General features: G+C 40.4%; 1 protein-coding gene across 5 annotated transcripts in view; it reads left to right on the top strand.

Moving 5' to 3' along the window:
- LOC147304978 (band 4.1-like protein 1) overlaps positions 1-17,000 on the top strand; it is a 49,586-nt gene that overhangs the window by 1,154 nt on the left and 31,432 nt on the right. For 4 of the 5 annotated variants that reach the window (XM_086276409.1, XM_086276408.1, XM_086276404.1 and 1 more), the window contains exons 2-3: positions 14,756-14,844; positions 15,127-15,276. In XM_086276409.1, the coding sequence (XP_086132535.1) occupies positions 14,773-14,844; positions 15,127-15,276 (222 nt within the window). In that variant the 5' untranslated portion in view covers positions 14,756-14,772. Of the gene's footprint in view, positions 1-7,603; positions 7,916-14,755; positions 14,845-15,126; positions 15,277-17,000 lie in introns of those variants that run through there. The other variant, XM_086276405.1, reaches the window with a different exon arrangement.

The raw sequence follows: 17,000 nt of genomic DNA, 5'->3' as shown, positions 1-17,000 counted from the left end.
CTGTAAACTGCACATCAGAGCTAAAGATTGATTAAAACAATGAGTTATTACATCACCCCTCCCCCTTCCCGTCTCCTTTTCATAGAGAACTTAATAGCTCAGCTGCTACAGTAAAAGTTTGCCAAGCAGAGGAACAACAAAGAGAATTCACCGAGGCAAACAGTAAAAAAGAAAGGAAAGCAAAATACACACAAAAACATAAAATAACCACAACGCAAGCTTTATTTTAACACTTCCAAAAAGTTATCATCATAAGTAATGCCTCCTTCTGTTCACCCACATACTCAAACAGACTGCCAGTCCTTGTGTCTCTGGCTTGTTTGCAGCCACACCGCAGGCTACAGTATCTCCGAGACTCAGAATTTCAGAAACTGAGAAGGCAGAGTGAAGAAGGGGGGAAAAATAGATCTAAAATCCATCCATCTGTCCATCACACCTCTGTCCCTTCATGCATCCTCCAATCTCATTTTCCTTTCACCTGATCCACTTTTGGTCTCCCTGGTGCATATAACAATCGTAACTATACGCAGTCATAGTGGTGCTCCTCGCGTCCCTCATTTAGAGCAATGCCTCTTTGTGTAGATGTATGTTTAGGTGAACACTTACAGGAAAAAAATATTGAATAACGGTTATATAGGTTTTTGTCATGGTGCTGCTAGAAGTTTGACTGCAAGCAGTACAGTAAGAGAATTACATGGTACATTTTCCACAGAGCAACTTCCTCTAATGTGTGACAGGTAGCAGATATTCAAGCGAACTCCTAAACTAAGAGTGTGAGACTTGCAAGGTTATATGCAAGTCTCACACTTTCTGGTTAATGTGCAGCTTCTGTGCAGTCTGTCACCAATCAATACACACACACGCACGCACGCACGCACGCACGCACGCACGCACAAACACGCACGCACGCACACACACACACACACACACACATCCTTTTAGGTCATCATGTGATAGACTGACGGGAAACACCTTCGTATGTGTCTTTTTATGCACCTAAATTCAGCAAGAGTGCTTGTTTAGACTAGCACACATTGATGCAATTCTCCCTTGAGTCCTATTTTAAGTCATCCTATGATCGATTTGTAATAGCTCATTGAAGCATAGCCAGTGGTCTTTTCACAGCCAACGGGGAATTCTCCACAGGATAAACTCATATTGCTTCGAAGTAACAGGAGCTTTCAAAGACATATTATGGATAACAAGCAGCATGTAATAAGCTGTCACTGTATTATCATCACAAATGATGTGCGACAGTAGACAATGCCCGATCTAGGAAGACATCACATCATTTGTTTTTCTTTTGGAGATCCCTCCTTTAACAATTGGTTGCACAGTTTGACACAGGTACAAAAAAATCAATAATCATCATAATAATCTTAGAACCTGCATAAATGCATTTTCTGAGGTAAAGCATTGTAACTTCTAAAACCTAACAGACACTGTAAAGGTAATTCAGTTCAGTTCAATTTTATCTATATAGCACCAAGTCGCAACAAGTCACCCCAAAGTGATTTATATTGTAAGGTAAAGATCTACAATGAGCAAGCACCTGGTGACAGTGGGAAGGAAAAACTCCCTTTTAACAGGAAGAAACCTCTGGCAGAACCAGGCTTAGGGAGGGGCTATGACCTGCTAGGAGTGAGGGGAGGGAGACGAGACAAAAGAAACACTTGCAGAGAGCCAGAGTTTAGTAATAATGATTAAGTACAGAGTGGGGTATGAAGACAAAGAGAGTGAAAAGAGGTGAAGAAGAAATGCTCAGTGAAACATGTGATGTTCACAGCAACCTAGGCCTGTAGGGGGGTTTTAGGATCACCTGATCCAGCTCTAACCATACGCTTCATCAATAACAAAAGCTTCAAGTTTAATCTTAAAAGTAGAGTGGCTTGCTCGATTTTGCTTGGGCTGAAAAAGTGCTGTACAGCTTTATTATAATCATGAAAGTGAATTTTCAAACTACTCATAAAGACAGACATTTATTTTGAGGTATGATCAGATGAGAAGCTTGAAGACCTATGACATGTACTGAGAATACCATGTTGCCATTTACAGTGTATTGAAAGCCATAAAATAATCACTTTAACAGCCGCGTTGTATATCACATTTGATATGGTTAGATCAGATTTGTAAAGCAAAAATATTCTCTTCCCCAAGGGTGTAACGCGATTAAACACTAGTCTAACTTATTTCTGTGTCTTGTATGATCAAACACAAACATAATCCCTCCAAAGCGATACACTGCCATATATCTACATCTTGTTCGGCTGACCTCCTGTGTTCACGACAGGCATTTGAATGCAGACTACAAGCCTGACATCCAACTTGAAACTGTTGGTCATCCTCTTCCACCCACCACTTCAGCATGCCTACCTCTACTCGAGCTGTCACAATCTTGAGCTCAGTGCCATGTGATGGTTCACCTCTTCTTCCCTCTCACGCATTGTGTATGTGTCAACTAGCAAAATAATGCCTACAGGCTGTTCTCTCATTTTTTTGTCATTTTCTTTATCTTATTTTGATACGCTTGACAGACGATGTTAGGCTAGGGTTCCCATGGTAACTGAATTTTAAACAGGCACGCCTGATGCCTCAGTGTTAACTATCGTTAGTGGAGACACGCTCCTTTGTGGTCAATTAGGAAAAAAAAGATTGTGCTGTGTACAGCGTGCCTGTCATTTTCCTGTGACAGTGAAGAATGAAGCTGTGTCTTGTTTTTATCCGTTTAACCTTTTTAGTAAAGGTTGCTAAAATACATGTGAATACATGAAATGGGGAAAAGATTTAATTTGGGTGGTGAAGAGGCTACATGCGTATGGATTAAGTTGCACATAATTAAATAATTACTTTATTCAGAACTGTAGTTATCACGATGCCCACACTGCTTAATTATACGGAAGGTAAACATAATGAACATACTCACAGGAATACCTACAGCATATGAAGTCATGCACTCAGCAACCTGGGAAAACAATCAGCTTCTCTGCTGACCTATCCCTCTAGGAGCAACAGTCAGTATTTCTGGTGAAAGCAGTCAATATCTGGAATAATGGATACTGAGGCGCAGACTTCCAATTTTGTCAACCAGCCATTGTTTACTAAAAAAGGTATTTTAAAAAAATAATAATAGAAAGATGAAGATCCAGTTTGCATTTTGGCAATTAGACTTTAAGTATAAAACAAAAACCAAGTACGTTCCTGCAGATCTGCATACAACATATAGTCATGTGAAAATGAAAGTTTTCACAAGACTCCATTCAATTATGTGGAAAAACTAAGCACACCCCTACTGCTTTCATAGGAATTCAGAGGGTAAGTAGCACCCTGGCATGGCACTTTATAAAACTGATATATCAGCAAGTGTGAACATCTCTATAAAAACTGTTCTTTGGTCCTGACCTCTTGAGGTGGGCACTAACACAGTGCTGCAGTCTTCCCAGAAGCAGACATCCCAGCAAATTCGCTCCAGACAGTTAGATCATGCAGTTTTATAGGAACTGCATAAAACAGAAGAGCCGCAATTTAGGTTCTGCAGGCCTCTGTTAGCATGTTAACGTAAAAAAATTAATGACAGCACAAATAGAAAAAGAGAAAAAGACTAACAACTATGTCTTGCTTGGAAGATTTGCCAAGAGCCTCTTTTCTCTAAAAAAAACATGGAAGTTCTGCTTAGGTTTGTAAACTTGCATCTGGACAAACCACAAGATTTTGGAAGAATGTCCTTTGAACAGACGAGACCAAAGTAGAGATGTTTGGGCAGAACGCACAGGCGCCGTTTTTGGTGAAAACCAAACAAGGCGCCTGTGTATCAGCACAAACACCTCATACCAGCTGTCAAGCATGGTGTTAGAGGTTTGATGATTCGGACTTATTTTGCAGCCACATGAATTGGGCAACTTAAGTTGACCAAGAACAACTCTGTAGACCAAAATGTTCCAGAGCCAGAAGTGAGGCCATCTGTTCAACAGCTAAAGCTTGGCTTGTATCGCTTCACGGAGGAGGACAATGATCCAGTATTTAATGGTCCAGTCAAGGTCCAGGAGAGCTGTGCATAAACAAATGCCCACAAACCTCAATGAACTGAAGCAATGTTGTAAGGGAGAGGGGGACAAAATACTTCCAAAATGATGTGCGAGACTGATAAAGACAGGAAAATTATTGTTTGCGTATATTTTGGCGTCTGTTAAGTGCAGAGAAGATAGGAAAGCTAGGGAGAGATAACAAGGGGAGGTACACAGCAAATGGGATCAGGTCAGATTTGAACCCAGTTCTTTGTATTAGCCTTACAGCAGATGGGTCACCTGCTCAACCTAGTGAGCTAAACTGGCAGCCTCTCAAGTGACTACTTCAAGTTATTGCTGCCAAATGTGGTTCTAAAAGCTACTAAATCATGGGGTGTACTTAGTTTTTCATAGGACTGCATAGAGGGCTGTGAAAGCTTTATTTTCCACATAACTGTATATCTTCAGTGGAGGTGTGTTATCAGTTGAGAGATCCAGCATTTAGAGGGAGTAAATGATATGCTGCTAAAAACGAGCTATTTCATACTCTACACATTCTGTAGAAAGCTACATAAAAATGATACGTAGAGTCTGCAATCTTCCTTTCTCTGTCTTGTTGTGAATGTGAACCAGGGCAGCATGCTTGATTGTTTGGACAATTTGTATGAATCAATGGGATGTCAACATGCCTAACAGTAGGTGTCACCTACATAAGCATCTGTTCAGTCATGTTTTTTTTTTCTCAAAATAATGTTTATCTAGTAGGTTAGCAGTAAGAATTTCTAGGTTAGCAAGAAATATTTTATTCCTGTTCTAGGAATTCAAACAGCGTTTGACCTTAAAACTATTCCCAAGTTATGTTAAGTACATTGACCTCCTTTACTGAGTATACATAAGAGTACATATTAGTGTTGAATGGTAGGCGGTGCCTGTTTTACTCATGTAAACTGATTAATCTCTAAGCTAGTCATCGCATAAATCAAATGATGCATTTTGACAGCTCATTTTGAGAGATTTCCCTGCTTGATTTGTTTTAATCAGCGAGGATTAACTTTACAGTGACCCGCCCCAAACCCCCTGCTCTAATAATTTTGCTACGCACATTCGCCACCTTCTTTGACTCCAAGTGATAATGAAGCACACACAGATGAGTTTCCAATCACACAGTCTGTCTTTTTGCATCAGCTCGAGAAAGTGGAACTCTGCACTGAAGCACAGCATCTGTGCTAAACCCTGTAATTCCCTTTGTTAACTCTTTCCAAAAGAGAGTGCTTATGCTATGTAGATGCAGGTAGCATCACTCCCTCTGGGCTTGCTTTCTCTCTGGGAGGATGAACTTGCTGCCTCATTGATTTGGATGTCGTATCATTTATCTCGGCTGTGGTGTGACATGATTTGCAGCAGACTTAACAGTCGTGCTACGCAATCTGCCTCCAAGACTGCTGAGTGCCAAAGGTTTGGAGAATGTGTGTATGTGGTTTCTCCTGAACAAGGACATCTTGCCACTCCCTCTTTCCCAACCCCCACTGTCCTATACCTGGTTTCCCAGAGCCAGCCTCTGCCCTTAAGGTTTGATGAACTGGCTGTGTATGCCATTAGAAGAGAGCCACTGATTATAAAGCCGAGATGTGGAGGGAGCAGCTTGAAAAAAAAAAAAAAAGGCGAAGCTCAGTGAGGAATGAACGGTGATTGGGTAATACAGTGGGTGGCTTCTCTGGATTCCTGTGTAGATACAGTACTTTAGTTTATGCTACTACAGTGCATATTTTTTACAAGTGAGTGTGTAGATGCACATTGTTAACATAAAAGGCAGTTATATTGTGGGTACACTGTTCATTATACACTACACGAGGAAGCATAGAGAGTTTTTTTTTTTTTTTTAAAGCATGCAAAACGTATTTTATTTTATAAATGGTCTAGCAGCTGGAGGCATTTTCTACACGGTAAAAATTACCGAGCTTCTTGTGGCTAAGTAATGATTTCCAGATCTAAATATGTAAAAAGAAAAAAGAAAGATGTATGAACTCATGTTTCCTTACAGCCAGACCACTAACATGGACATCACCTAAATTAAATACGAAGTCCATAAACCCAACAGAGAAGTAACAGTGGGGTGTCACTTTTATTTTCCAAGAATCCTCACGCTATTAGCTGCAGGTGTGTCACCATGGTGAATTACCGGTCCCTCTGCACGGGTGACATCTAATAATAAGCACTGAGTGGTTTGCTGTTGTTGTTTTTTTTTTGTTTTTTTTTTGGGGGGGGGGATTACCTCCAAAAAAGTGCCAGAAAACCATTAAGCTAGCAGCACAATCCAGTTTACTCCCTGAGGATTTCTTGCACACTTGAACAAAAGAAGAGACCTGAATTCATATTAATAGGCGAGAAAATGTTTCTCCTAAAACACTGCACAAACAGACAGGTTGTATTTGTTTTAGCAAAATAATATTTCATCTCAACTCTAAATTGATGTATTAAAAAATGAGTTAATAACTCATATCTAACAATCAGTGAATTCAATTAATTGAAGTGTTGCCCATCCCTGCCTTTCATTTATATAATTTCTATTAATCTTTCTAGTATCTATGCAAATGTTTTCATATGTATTCTAGAAGGACATCTTTAAATGCTTTTAAGTACCACCGATGAAATTCAAGGTCAGTTTCTGTGTAGGCTGCAGGCCACATGCTACAATGCTGGAGTTTTTTTTTTTTCTGTTTAGACAACCTTTTAAGCATCTGTGGTCAATTTTTTTTCATGCCGCTAAATCACTGGTCGGTATGGAAACACATTACATTTGCAAATAAGGCCGTCAGTTCAAAGAAGTAAAGTCTGAACCCCTCGGGGGATGTTGCAAGAAATGCTTGAGAGGATGGTGCATTTCTTCCAGAGACAGCGACACCAGATTTGATTAAATTGAAGTGGGCGACTAGGCCTCTTTACTTATTCAAGTAGGCAGGTCTGAGCTACATATTTAAATGCTACCTTGGTCTAAAACTTGAAAAACAGAGCCGTTGGCGGCATTCAATCCGCTGTCACAGGCAAACCTTATGTTTTTGGAAGTATTTCTTATCACAGTCTATTGTTTTGGTTAAAACCACAAGCATGAATTTAAAAATGTGTTTTTTTTTAGTACAGGATTGTGAAACTTCCTTGAGCTTCTTTGTTGCAAAAGAAAAAAAAATCCCAAATCCCAAAACAAGTTTCTTGCAGAGCTTTGATATTGTAAGCAAAAGAAGTGCTGATGACACTGTTTGCTGCTTTTGTCACTGATTTGTTCACACACTAGACTTATTTTTTCCCCAGTATACTCTGGAGGAAGGCAAACACTTGACGCTGTTAGCACATGCACAATTTCCTGACAGCATACTGTGCTTGAGAAGTGAAAGGAATCCACAAGCTGTCATTCCTGTGCTTCCCCTGCTCTGCTGTGACATATTTTTGAGACGCTATATTTGACAAATTTCTTCTGCCCATCTGCAAGTGAAGGATGGGCCTGTGGGCAACTAATGCCTGCCTGAAGACATCAGTTTTGGGGCACTTCTAAATTGACAAGCTTTTTGAAAAACTGGCATGAAGACAAATGAACTCAGTCAGGTTGCAGTAAATGGCGCATTGTGGACATCATTTTGCCCTAGATGATCAGCCATCATGTGTTTTACTATCTGGCAATTTATCTGAGCTGCCCTGCTGCAGATGATGAGTGCTCGGACTGTCACGTTGTCTGCTTTTTGCTTCTTTTTGTTGGCATGAAGTTAATACTCTGCAGTTTGAGACTTTTTTCAGCTGAGTGAGTTTGAAACGCTTGCAGTTGATCCAAGCATTCGCTAACACATTTGAGGTGCTCAGTAATGATTCCTGTGTGGACTGGAATGTAGCACAGAGGAAGTAGTCTCCAGAGATACAAAGACATGGTGAGTGAATTCTGTCTGTGTATGTGTACGTGGGACTGTGAAGATCGTGAGTTTGACTGTGTGAATTTTGCTTGTCTGTCTTGTGAAAGAAAAGAATTTCAATAACTGACTGATAAGCTAAATGCAGCTAATCTTATTGATACGTGCTGTGTTTTGGAACACATTTAAGCTGGCAGTGTTTCTTGTGCAGACAAAGCATATTTCATTTGAAGATAAGATCCTTTCTTTTTGGCAGTCAGCGCTACACTTAATCATAGATGTTAGATGTTTCTCATCTTTAATTTGTTAGCCAAAAAGAAAAAGTATTTCACAGACATGTCAAATGTGATTTAAAAAAGAAACAACAAAAGAAGAAAAAAAACCACAAAAAATAACACAGAAATGCAGAAGCAAGAACAATTAAAGTCAACTGTCTTGGACCATATATAACATCTAATGCCGTAAGAGCTACCCTTGGAGGTATTACTGAAACTGAGTTATGGTTCCCAAATTATTTGAAATTTTACTTAGAGTTAACAGTTACGAGTCAGCCGGATAAAGATGTAGCTTCATCCTTATCAGAGGATAAGGATGAAGCTATCAAATCAAATACATAAGGTCTATAAATCAGACTCACTTTGTATTGACAACAGTAAAATGCAAATAGTATGCAACTAAACTGAATCAAAACATCCCATAGCTAATGTTTTAAGGCAAATACCTAATAATATACTGTACCTTTATGAAGGTCAACAATTCTTACTGACATTATTCACCTTTAATGGTCATTAAAATAAATATTGTTACATATTTATGTTACCTGTTAAAGTTCATAACAGTACAATTAGAAAAAGGCTGGAAGATTTGCCAGGAAAAAGCTTCTTCCCTCTAAAAAGATCCTGGCAGCTAATCTTAGGTTTGCAAAGTTGCATCTGAAAAAACCACAAGACTTCTGGAACAATGCCATTTAGACAGAAGAGACCAAAATGTGCAGCTCTACGTTAGGAGAAACCCAAACATAGCGTATCAGTGCAAACACGTAATGATGAAACTGACAGCTAGACCGGCTGAAACCAGGTCATGCAACAGGGCAGTGATAACAAGCACAGCAGCAAATCTGCAACAGAGTGGCTCAAAAAGAAAAGAATCAAAGTGTTGCAATGACCCAGTCAAAGTCCAGACCTCAGCCTAATTGAAATGCTGTGATGGGACCTTAAGAGAGCTGTGCATAAACAAACCTCTGCAAACTTGCTGCTAAAGGGTTTTCTACTTGCTTTTGAAACTTGTCTTCGCCAGGCGACTAAAGACAGAAACATCAGAAGACTCATTTTAGACATTTTTAAGATTATTTTCTTTTTACACGACACTCTCAAGAGAAAGGGAATGAAAGGAAGTGTGAGATGGATTTGATGTGTTTATTATAGCAAAAACTCAAGTTACTACTAGCAGTGTAAAAAAAGTCATTATTAGTGACAAACCCATGGAGATCATTTTACCATTTTATACTTATGTTACCTGCAGAGCTGTGGAGCTGAAGGTAAAAGCACCTCATTCTTTTTAGTGTTTGGTTGACAGGTTTATTCTGACTTTCATCACTTTTATAATGATATACAATCCAGTTTACACTGCCTGCCTTGCAAATAGCAAACGTGGTCATGAAACAGAGAGTTTTTACAGAACTTTGACAGCAAAAACTTGAAGCAATCATGTTTTGTTTTTTTTATCAGTTGCTTAAATTGTGGAGGAATTTTGGCCCACAATGTTACTTCAGTTAACGGAAGTTCGCAGACATCCATTTATGCACAGCTCTCTTAAGGTCCACCACAGCATTTGATTTAGGCTGAGGTCTGAATTTTGATTGGTCCGTTGCAACACTTACATCCTTTGGCAGATTTGTAGTTGTGCTTGGTTTCATTGTACTGTTGCATCACCAAAGTTTAGCCAAACTTCAGGTGTCAGATTCATCTAGAATAGTATACAGAGGAATTAATAGTTCAACAGCAACATGCTCAGCAACATGCTCATGTTCTGTGGCTGCAACAACAACAAAGCCCACATCATGACCCTTCTATCAGCAGAGGTTTGGGATAAAACAATTGTGAGACCTTGCTTCACCTTATCATGTGACCTGTTGAGATCACCTGAAGCGAGATGTGAGTGGTGTTTGAGGTGCCTGGGGAGGCAAACTGGATTGTAGATGGCAGACAGATGGTATTGTAAGAAACCCCTTCTATTCAAAGATTGCTGCTCACAGTAGACATAGATGGCCTCTTTAACTCTTCTTTCAAACCATCTGTCTCCTCTGTCGATTTTTGGGCACAATTGAATGAGGCAAGGTCTCACAGTGCTTTTACCCGAAACCTCTGCTGATAATGATCCATGCTTTTTTTCACGCTTTGACTCATGTGATGCAGCACATAATCAATAGTGGGTCAACGACCCCCCTAAGGGACAGCTCCCACTTAGGTTTAAATACCTGGGACTCTCCAACATTTGGTTTTAGGACTAAAGAAGCTTCTCAGATGAGGGGTGAAACATCTTCAAGAAACTTGAAGATGTTCAGTCGCTTTCTTTCCAAGCTCCTTAGATTATGTCCAGACATTTCCACCACTTTCATTGTTCCAGATGTTCCAAACCTAAGCCATACTGCCATGTTCTTTTTAGAGCAGGGGTGGGCAATTCCCGGCCTCGAGGGCCGGTGTCCTGCAGGTTTTAGATCTCACCTTGGGTCAACACACCTGAATCACATGATTAGTTCGTTACCAGGCCTCTGGAGAACTGCAGGACATGTTGAGGAGCTAATTTAGTCATTTAAATCAGCTGTGTTGGTTCAAGGACACATCTAAAACCTGCAGGTCCTCGAGGCCTGGAGTTGCCCACCCCTGTTTTAGAGAGAAGAGGTTTTTATCCTGGTAACCATTCCAAACAAGACATACTTGTGTTTTTGTACACCGTATTGATCATGTGACTTCATGGTGATGGTGTAGGATCAAGCAAATAAGGCCCCACCCACACAGGCCTAGTGTGGGTGGGGCTTCTGTGGTGCATGACCATCTGACAGCATGTGGATCATGACTAGTATTACAAAGGTGCAACATACTTTACGGCAACATTTCTCTATTTCTGTCTTGCGCTGCACATTTTCAAGTTTTACTACAAGTACAAGCACAGTAGTTAGTGAGTATTTGTAAACAAACATGAAGCACTACAATTCAGACACCAGGAGGTTTTTGACACTGTACCTTCTATTGATGTGATTTCACTCAATAAGAGCCAGCAACCTCTAGGAACCACAAGCACCCATTTGGCAAATACAAAATTTTTCCTTGCAGCTGGTGGTTGTATTGTCCAATATGTATTACATAAGCATATCATGCTCTGACCTCTGCCAAAACATCTACTTTTATAGATGTGTTCACATTCGTTAATGATCATTTTAATTAGCAGCTCCTGGCTGCCTCTTACCCTCTCAGTTCCTATGAAAGCAGTAAGGGTGTAGAACTGCTCAGAGTCATGTGAAAACTTTCTTTTCCGCATGAAAAGAAAAATGGTGAAGATAATGAGGCATGTCAGTATCTGACAAGATCAGTAGTACAGCACTTTGGGCCTCTGCAACCTTAGTTAGTTGTAGGTGCAGTTGTTTGGTTAGCCAAGAAAAACATCTGCATCACACCCACTTCCACAGACGTGTACCACAGTGCCCACATAATGCGAGTTTAATAGATAACTGTGGAAGCAGAGAGGAAGAGCTGTCTGGGATTATTTTAGTTGTCTGACTCAAACAAATGCTAAAATCTGCAGAACAGTGATATCTGTGAGTACTAGCGTACAGTACATTAGTTATATAACCAACATAAGCACTTTTCCATATTCACTGATTTTCTGTTTTCTTTCAGATTAATTCAGTCACATGCTGTCCAGTAAATGTTAAAGTATAAATACCACAAATTATAAATAATAAAAGGTATTTCTGTAAAGACACAAGTTATGTAAATGTAACTATTTTTGGAGGCCCTCAGTCCTGAACAATGTTTTCTGAGCTTCTGAGCTTCACCTGCGACATACTGTCATAGTTCACAAAGACGTTCCCTGATGCTCGCTGTTTGAAGTTCAAGGACCAAAGAGCCCCAGATGATTTTGCAGAGAAAGACCTTTAAAAGGAGTCTGTGTGAAGATGCTGACTGTCATTGGATTTTTGTGTGTAAGAAACAGCAACGGCTCACACCTCACACACATCTCAGCCTCCATCATCTCACTCACACAGATGATTAGGTGTGCAGAGACCAGAACTGATGTGGACTTGCAGTGATTGAATCATAAAGTGACCCAAATGAAAAAATTGATTGGCCTCACAATCATGATGTGTGTGAAATGAGCGGCCTAAAGTCTCTGACACTGATCTATTAGGATTCCTCTCAAGCTCGCTTGTGATTCACAGACACATTGTTCTGACAGCTGCCTCATGGGGATGACATTCACACTGAGTGCGTGTATTACAGTGGGCAGATCTGATTGGCTCACGTGAGTGGATGTACAAGTTGGATTACATTAGAAATAGATGTGAGAGTAAAACAATGGACTTGGGGATTTGAATCGTCTTCAGTTTGTTTCTGAGTACAAAACAGCAATTGAATCTTTTTTTTAAAGAAGATTGTATTTCTAATAAGAAATGTCTAAGAAGCTCATCAAATAACCCTGAAGCCTCCTATTTGATTTGGAGGTGTTTGTTACATGTCATCCACCTTTCTGTCCCATATTTCCTGCCTGCACTGTCTGAACAGAATTTTTTGTTTTGTTATTTATCTGCCCGCTATGTGTATTTATGTCTGACTCTGACGTCAAGGCTTTGCATTAATATAAGTTTTACAAGGCAAATTTCACAAATATTGTAGAAAATACGTAAATCTGAACAATGATGTTGTTACCCATTAGCTATATTAAAGTTGTGTTGTGTTAACCTTGCTCACAACAAGGTTAACACGAAGAGATGACCCACACTTATACTTCGAACCAGTTTAGAAGCGCAGTGAGCTTACAGAAGTGTCTTTGGACCGGACCGTGGAAATAAAGCTGGAACTCACCGAGAACAAGTTTGAAATCAAAACCTTCCTGCTATGAGTGAAAATGCTGCCCTAATGAGAGTACATTTTGTAACCAATTATATTATTATTCATTAAATAAACTAATTAAAAACCTGCAGGCCCTTGAAAGTTGTGGAGATTCACTGCATAGAGCGTGTGACATCTGCAGCCGTCCAAGAGCCAGACTGCACTCCTCTTTGATCTGGCGTGATTATGCAGCGTGAGACTGACCTATCATGAAAGCTGAGATGTGCTGTGTTCGAGACTCCAGAATTGTAAACACAGAAGTGTCATCAGGCAGCTGGTTGAGGGAAAAAATGCAAATTAGTTCCCCCACCTCTTTTTTTTTTTTTTCTTTTTTTTTCAAGAAAAAAATGCTACTGTACTGTAATACTACCACCACTTTAATGGTTTGCAAACACTTTGCTGGCCATTATAGGACCAAATATACTTCTCTTCTGCACCTTTATACTATTTATCAGTGCTTCACATGCCTCTTTTTCACTAATCCCTATTTTTATTTACTCTCCTATAACTATACTAGTAATGAATATTAACTGCTGCATATTCTGGAGTTTCTTAAGTGGGAATTGTTACATTACAGAGTAATGTATGCACTCCTTGCTTGCAACTGCCATCTTGAGATTGAAAAATTCCAGCGCAGTACTTCAAGATAAAGTATATAAAGGGTCATCCCTAATAACTCGGCAATTATCATCATGTATGTTTGAGGACAGGGGTAAAGAGGGACATTGTTAAAACTCGGCACTGATACTGGCCCGTCGCAGTCCAAATTAGCTCAGCTTAAGAACTTGAACAGCTCGTATTTCTGTAGAAATTTTCCAATTTAATCTTCAAATTTTACCCTGAATCTAAAGCTCACATAAACCCATGACCCCGTCCTCACCTTTCAGAGAAAAGCTATAGTCTCCCTCAGGGCTTTATCTTACCTAATTCATTCTTCTTATCTGTAACACCCAATCTGAATATGAGCCATTTTCCTGTACGTCACGTGGAGAAAAAGCACTGTGCAGGAGTCAAACTGGGTATAGCACTGGTCACCTTCAAATGACAAGCTCCATCTGTCTGTAGCTCTCCCGGATATTGTAGCAGCAGTCTTGTATGTTAACTCATCTCTTTTCCTCTTTCTGGTCTCTTTTGCCTCATAACCTTTTTTCTTTGCTACTTTGTCCTGTCTCATCGTCAGACCGATATCAGTGTCCTCTTTCCCTCCTTTCACCTTATTTTCTTTCTCATTCTCCTATCACAGTGTGTCTGTTGTCCTGTGTGTTGCTGCGGGACTCTCTGGTTGATGTAATTTATGCTATCTCCTTTGCTAGCATGAGAAGGAGCGTCCTGAAGCCAAACGCTCTTCATGCAGAGTGCTCCTGTGGGAGGCTGTGAGCCAGCACTGACTGAGCTGCCCCTTTTTTATTTTTTCTCCTCCCCGTCAAGATCTCTCTGCACACAATCCAATAACCATACACATTAAAAACAATGGTCATTCTCTGCAGCCGTAAAGGATAATTAAAGATACCAAACATAGTAGCTGTCAGCTGCACAGGAAGTTGAAATGGATGCCTGTGGTTGTTCATTACACCAAAGTCCAGCTTAAGTGAAGATTCAGAATGCTCTGTGCAGTTTTGCTTACATGTCATGAGTGAAATCCATCAGGACTCTATAGGCAGTTTGGGCTTTTAATAGCAGTGAACACTTCACACTAGTTTTTGGAGCATGAAGAGATTTGATGTTGACAGAACATGTTTATGTGTGGTTGCAGGACTGTAATCCATTTCTATGACAACAGAGAAGGCTTTGGCTGGGGAAATGAAGACTGCGATGGAGGGTGACGCCAGGAGAACCAATCAGGTGGGAGCACAGCTGTAGATCATTTTATTCAAGCCTCTCAATCACTCAGGGGCCTTCCGGCTTTCTCGTTGATATGCAAGGCAGTGAGCCCATCCTGCCCGTGCCACTAACTTAACATCTTAGAGCAGCGGCTCACACGACATGCATTTGATGACTGCCTCATATGATCAAATAATTTAAGTCTTTTTTTAAGGGCAAGACTAAAAATTCAAACAGTTAAATAAAAGACAAAATGCAAATTTTAAGCTCACTCACTGAGAGATAGGATTCTCCCTCTCCCAGGTTCCAGAGGACCAGGGGGATATGGACGATAACTCAGAGAAGACCCCCAGCAAAGCCTCCAAATCCCCCCAGAAAAGCTCCAAGCGGCCCAAGACTGTCCCTGTCAAAGTCACCCTACTTGACGGCTCTGACTATGAAACCGCAGTTGAGGTATGCTACTTAATTTTTATTACTGAGAAGAAAATGATACATCAGGGGGAGAAAAACCAAGCAAATCAAATTAAAAAGAAGCCTAAATGGTAAAAAATCTTTCTTTACTCAGCTTTGGTTGGTGTATCAATAGAAGCAAAACAATAATTTAGTAATGAACAAAAACACGGTGGAAAAAAATCAAGACGCACATGAAGCATCTCACTTACAAATGACTCAGCCTTTCCTTTATGGAACAGATCAACTAAAAGCATCAGATTTGTAGGAAGAGATAACGAGATTGGTAATGACATTATCTGATGTTGTCCTTGCTTTAACATACAGCGTAGCAGTCTGACTGTCTGACTACACAGTCTGCCTTCAAATGCAACGATTCCCGTATTTTGGCTAAGCTGTTGTTGTTGACTCTTAATGCAGATTTGTCATAGTAGCAAAGAGGGTTCTCATACCTGCCCTTAATAGTAGTGACCTTGCTCTACTGGAATGTATCACACTCCTGTTACTTCATTTCTGCCATTTTTGCTTATTGGTGATTATCACAAATGAAAATGCTCCCACCCTCCTCTCTACTCTAAATTCTTTCTATTTTACTTAAGTCCAGAGTACTTTACTTTGATGGGCTATTTACTGCTACATATGACCTTGCTGTTGCGGTGCTCTCAGGTATTATTTGATAGGTACAAAGTTATTATCTTTTAAACTCATCTTTTCACCTTCACAGTGAAAGACACTGCTTCCTTCCTAAACTCTTAAGTATGTGTTTCACCAGCAGTAATTCTTCAAAATATGCAGAAAACGGATCAGAAAAACGCCATTTTAAAAGGTTGCTTTGCAGCGCCGTTGACATGCAGTGTGGCTGTTTTGCCGTGCTTGAAAACACACGTGCATGCGTGATTTTTGCTGTGCAAATTATATTTTTATATATATTTAAAAAGCTAGTGTTGAAAAAGAGCTCTTGACTCAGCAGACCACACTACGTTACACCTCCATAGGATTTAGTCTCCCTTGGTAATACGTGCTACTGAGTCAGGAAATGCAGCACTGTTGCTATTCTCGCTGAGAGAAGGAGGAGACGGATGGATGGAGGTGAGACAAGCTCCGCATTGTGGGGGACAAGGCTTCCGTAAATCGTGACTCAGTAGCCTTATGTGTTGGTAAATAGATGATTCTAACTCAGTGGATCCCCATCTATTTGAATTTCACATACTTGTCATGATCAAGTGTTGCAGAAAATTAATCTGCTCGCTGACTAAACTGACTTCTGAAGGGTGTCAGAGGAGGTGTTTTACACCAGCGGGAAGCCCTGGGCAGGAATCACAAAGCTGTTTGGAGCCCCACTGGCACCTGCTGCTGATCGAGTGTGTTGTGGCTGGGAACGAGGTTCCTGTCACCCTCAGTCATGTCAACTGCATTCCTTTTAAAGCTTACTGCCTCCCACCTGACCTCACATATTTTACTTAAGAGAGCCAACGAGCAGAGAAATCTGTCAGAAATCCCGGTGTGGCACACGCACACATAGATTTAACTCCAGCTTAACCCGTCCATCTTTCCTTCTGTCTTAGTTACGTGCATGCATACGCACACACACACATTTCTTCAGGTCATCTGGGCTGTGACACTAGAGGTAGTGGGCTTTGACAGGAAATCCATGCAGGTGACAAATGAGCGCTCTTATGTTTGACCGGGGAGAAAATGGAATGGGAGAAGGAAAGAGGAGGAGGAAA

This window comes from Aulonocara sp. 'chitande type north' Nkhata Bay, linkage group LG20 (assembly GCF_057382095.1).
Source record: "Aulonocara sp. 'chitande type north' Nkhata Bay isolate Kocher_YH1m ecotype deep benthic linkage group LG20, A_spYH_male_GT1.1, whole genome shotgun sequence".
NCBI lineage: Eukaryota > Metazoa > Chordata > Actinopteri > Cichliformes > Cichlidae > Aulonocara > Aulonocara sp. 'chitande type north' Nkhata Bay.
This window is presented reverse-complemented; position numbering and strand designations above follow the sequence as displayed.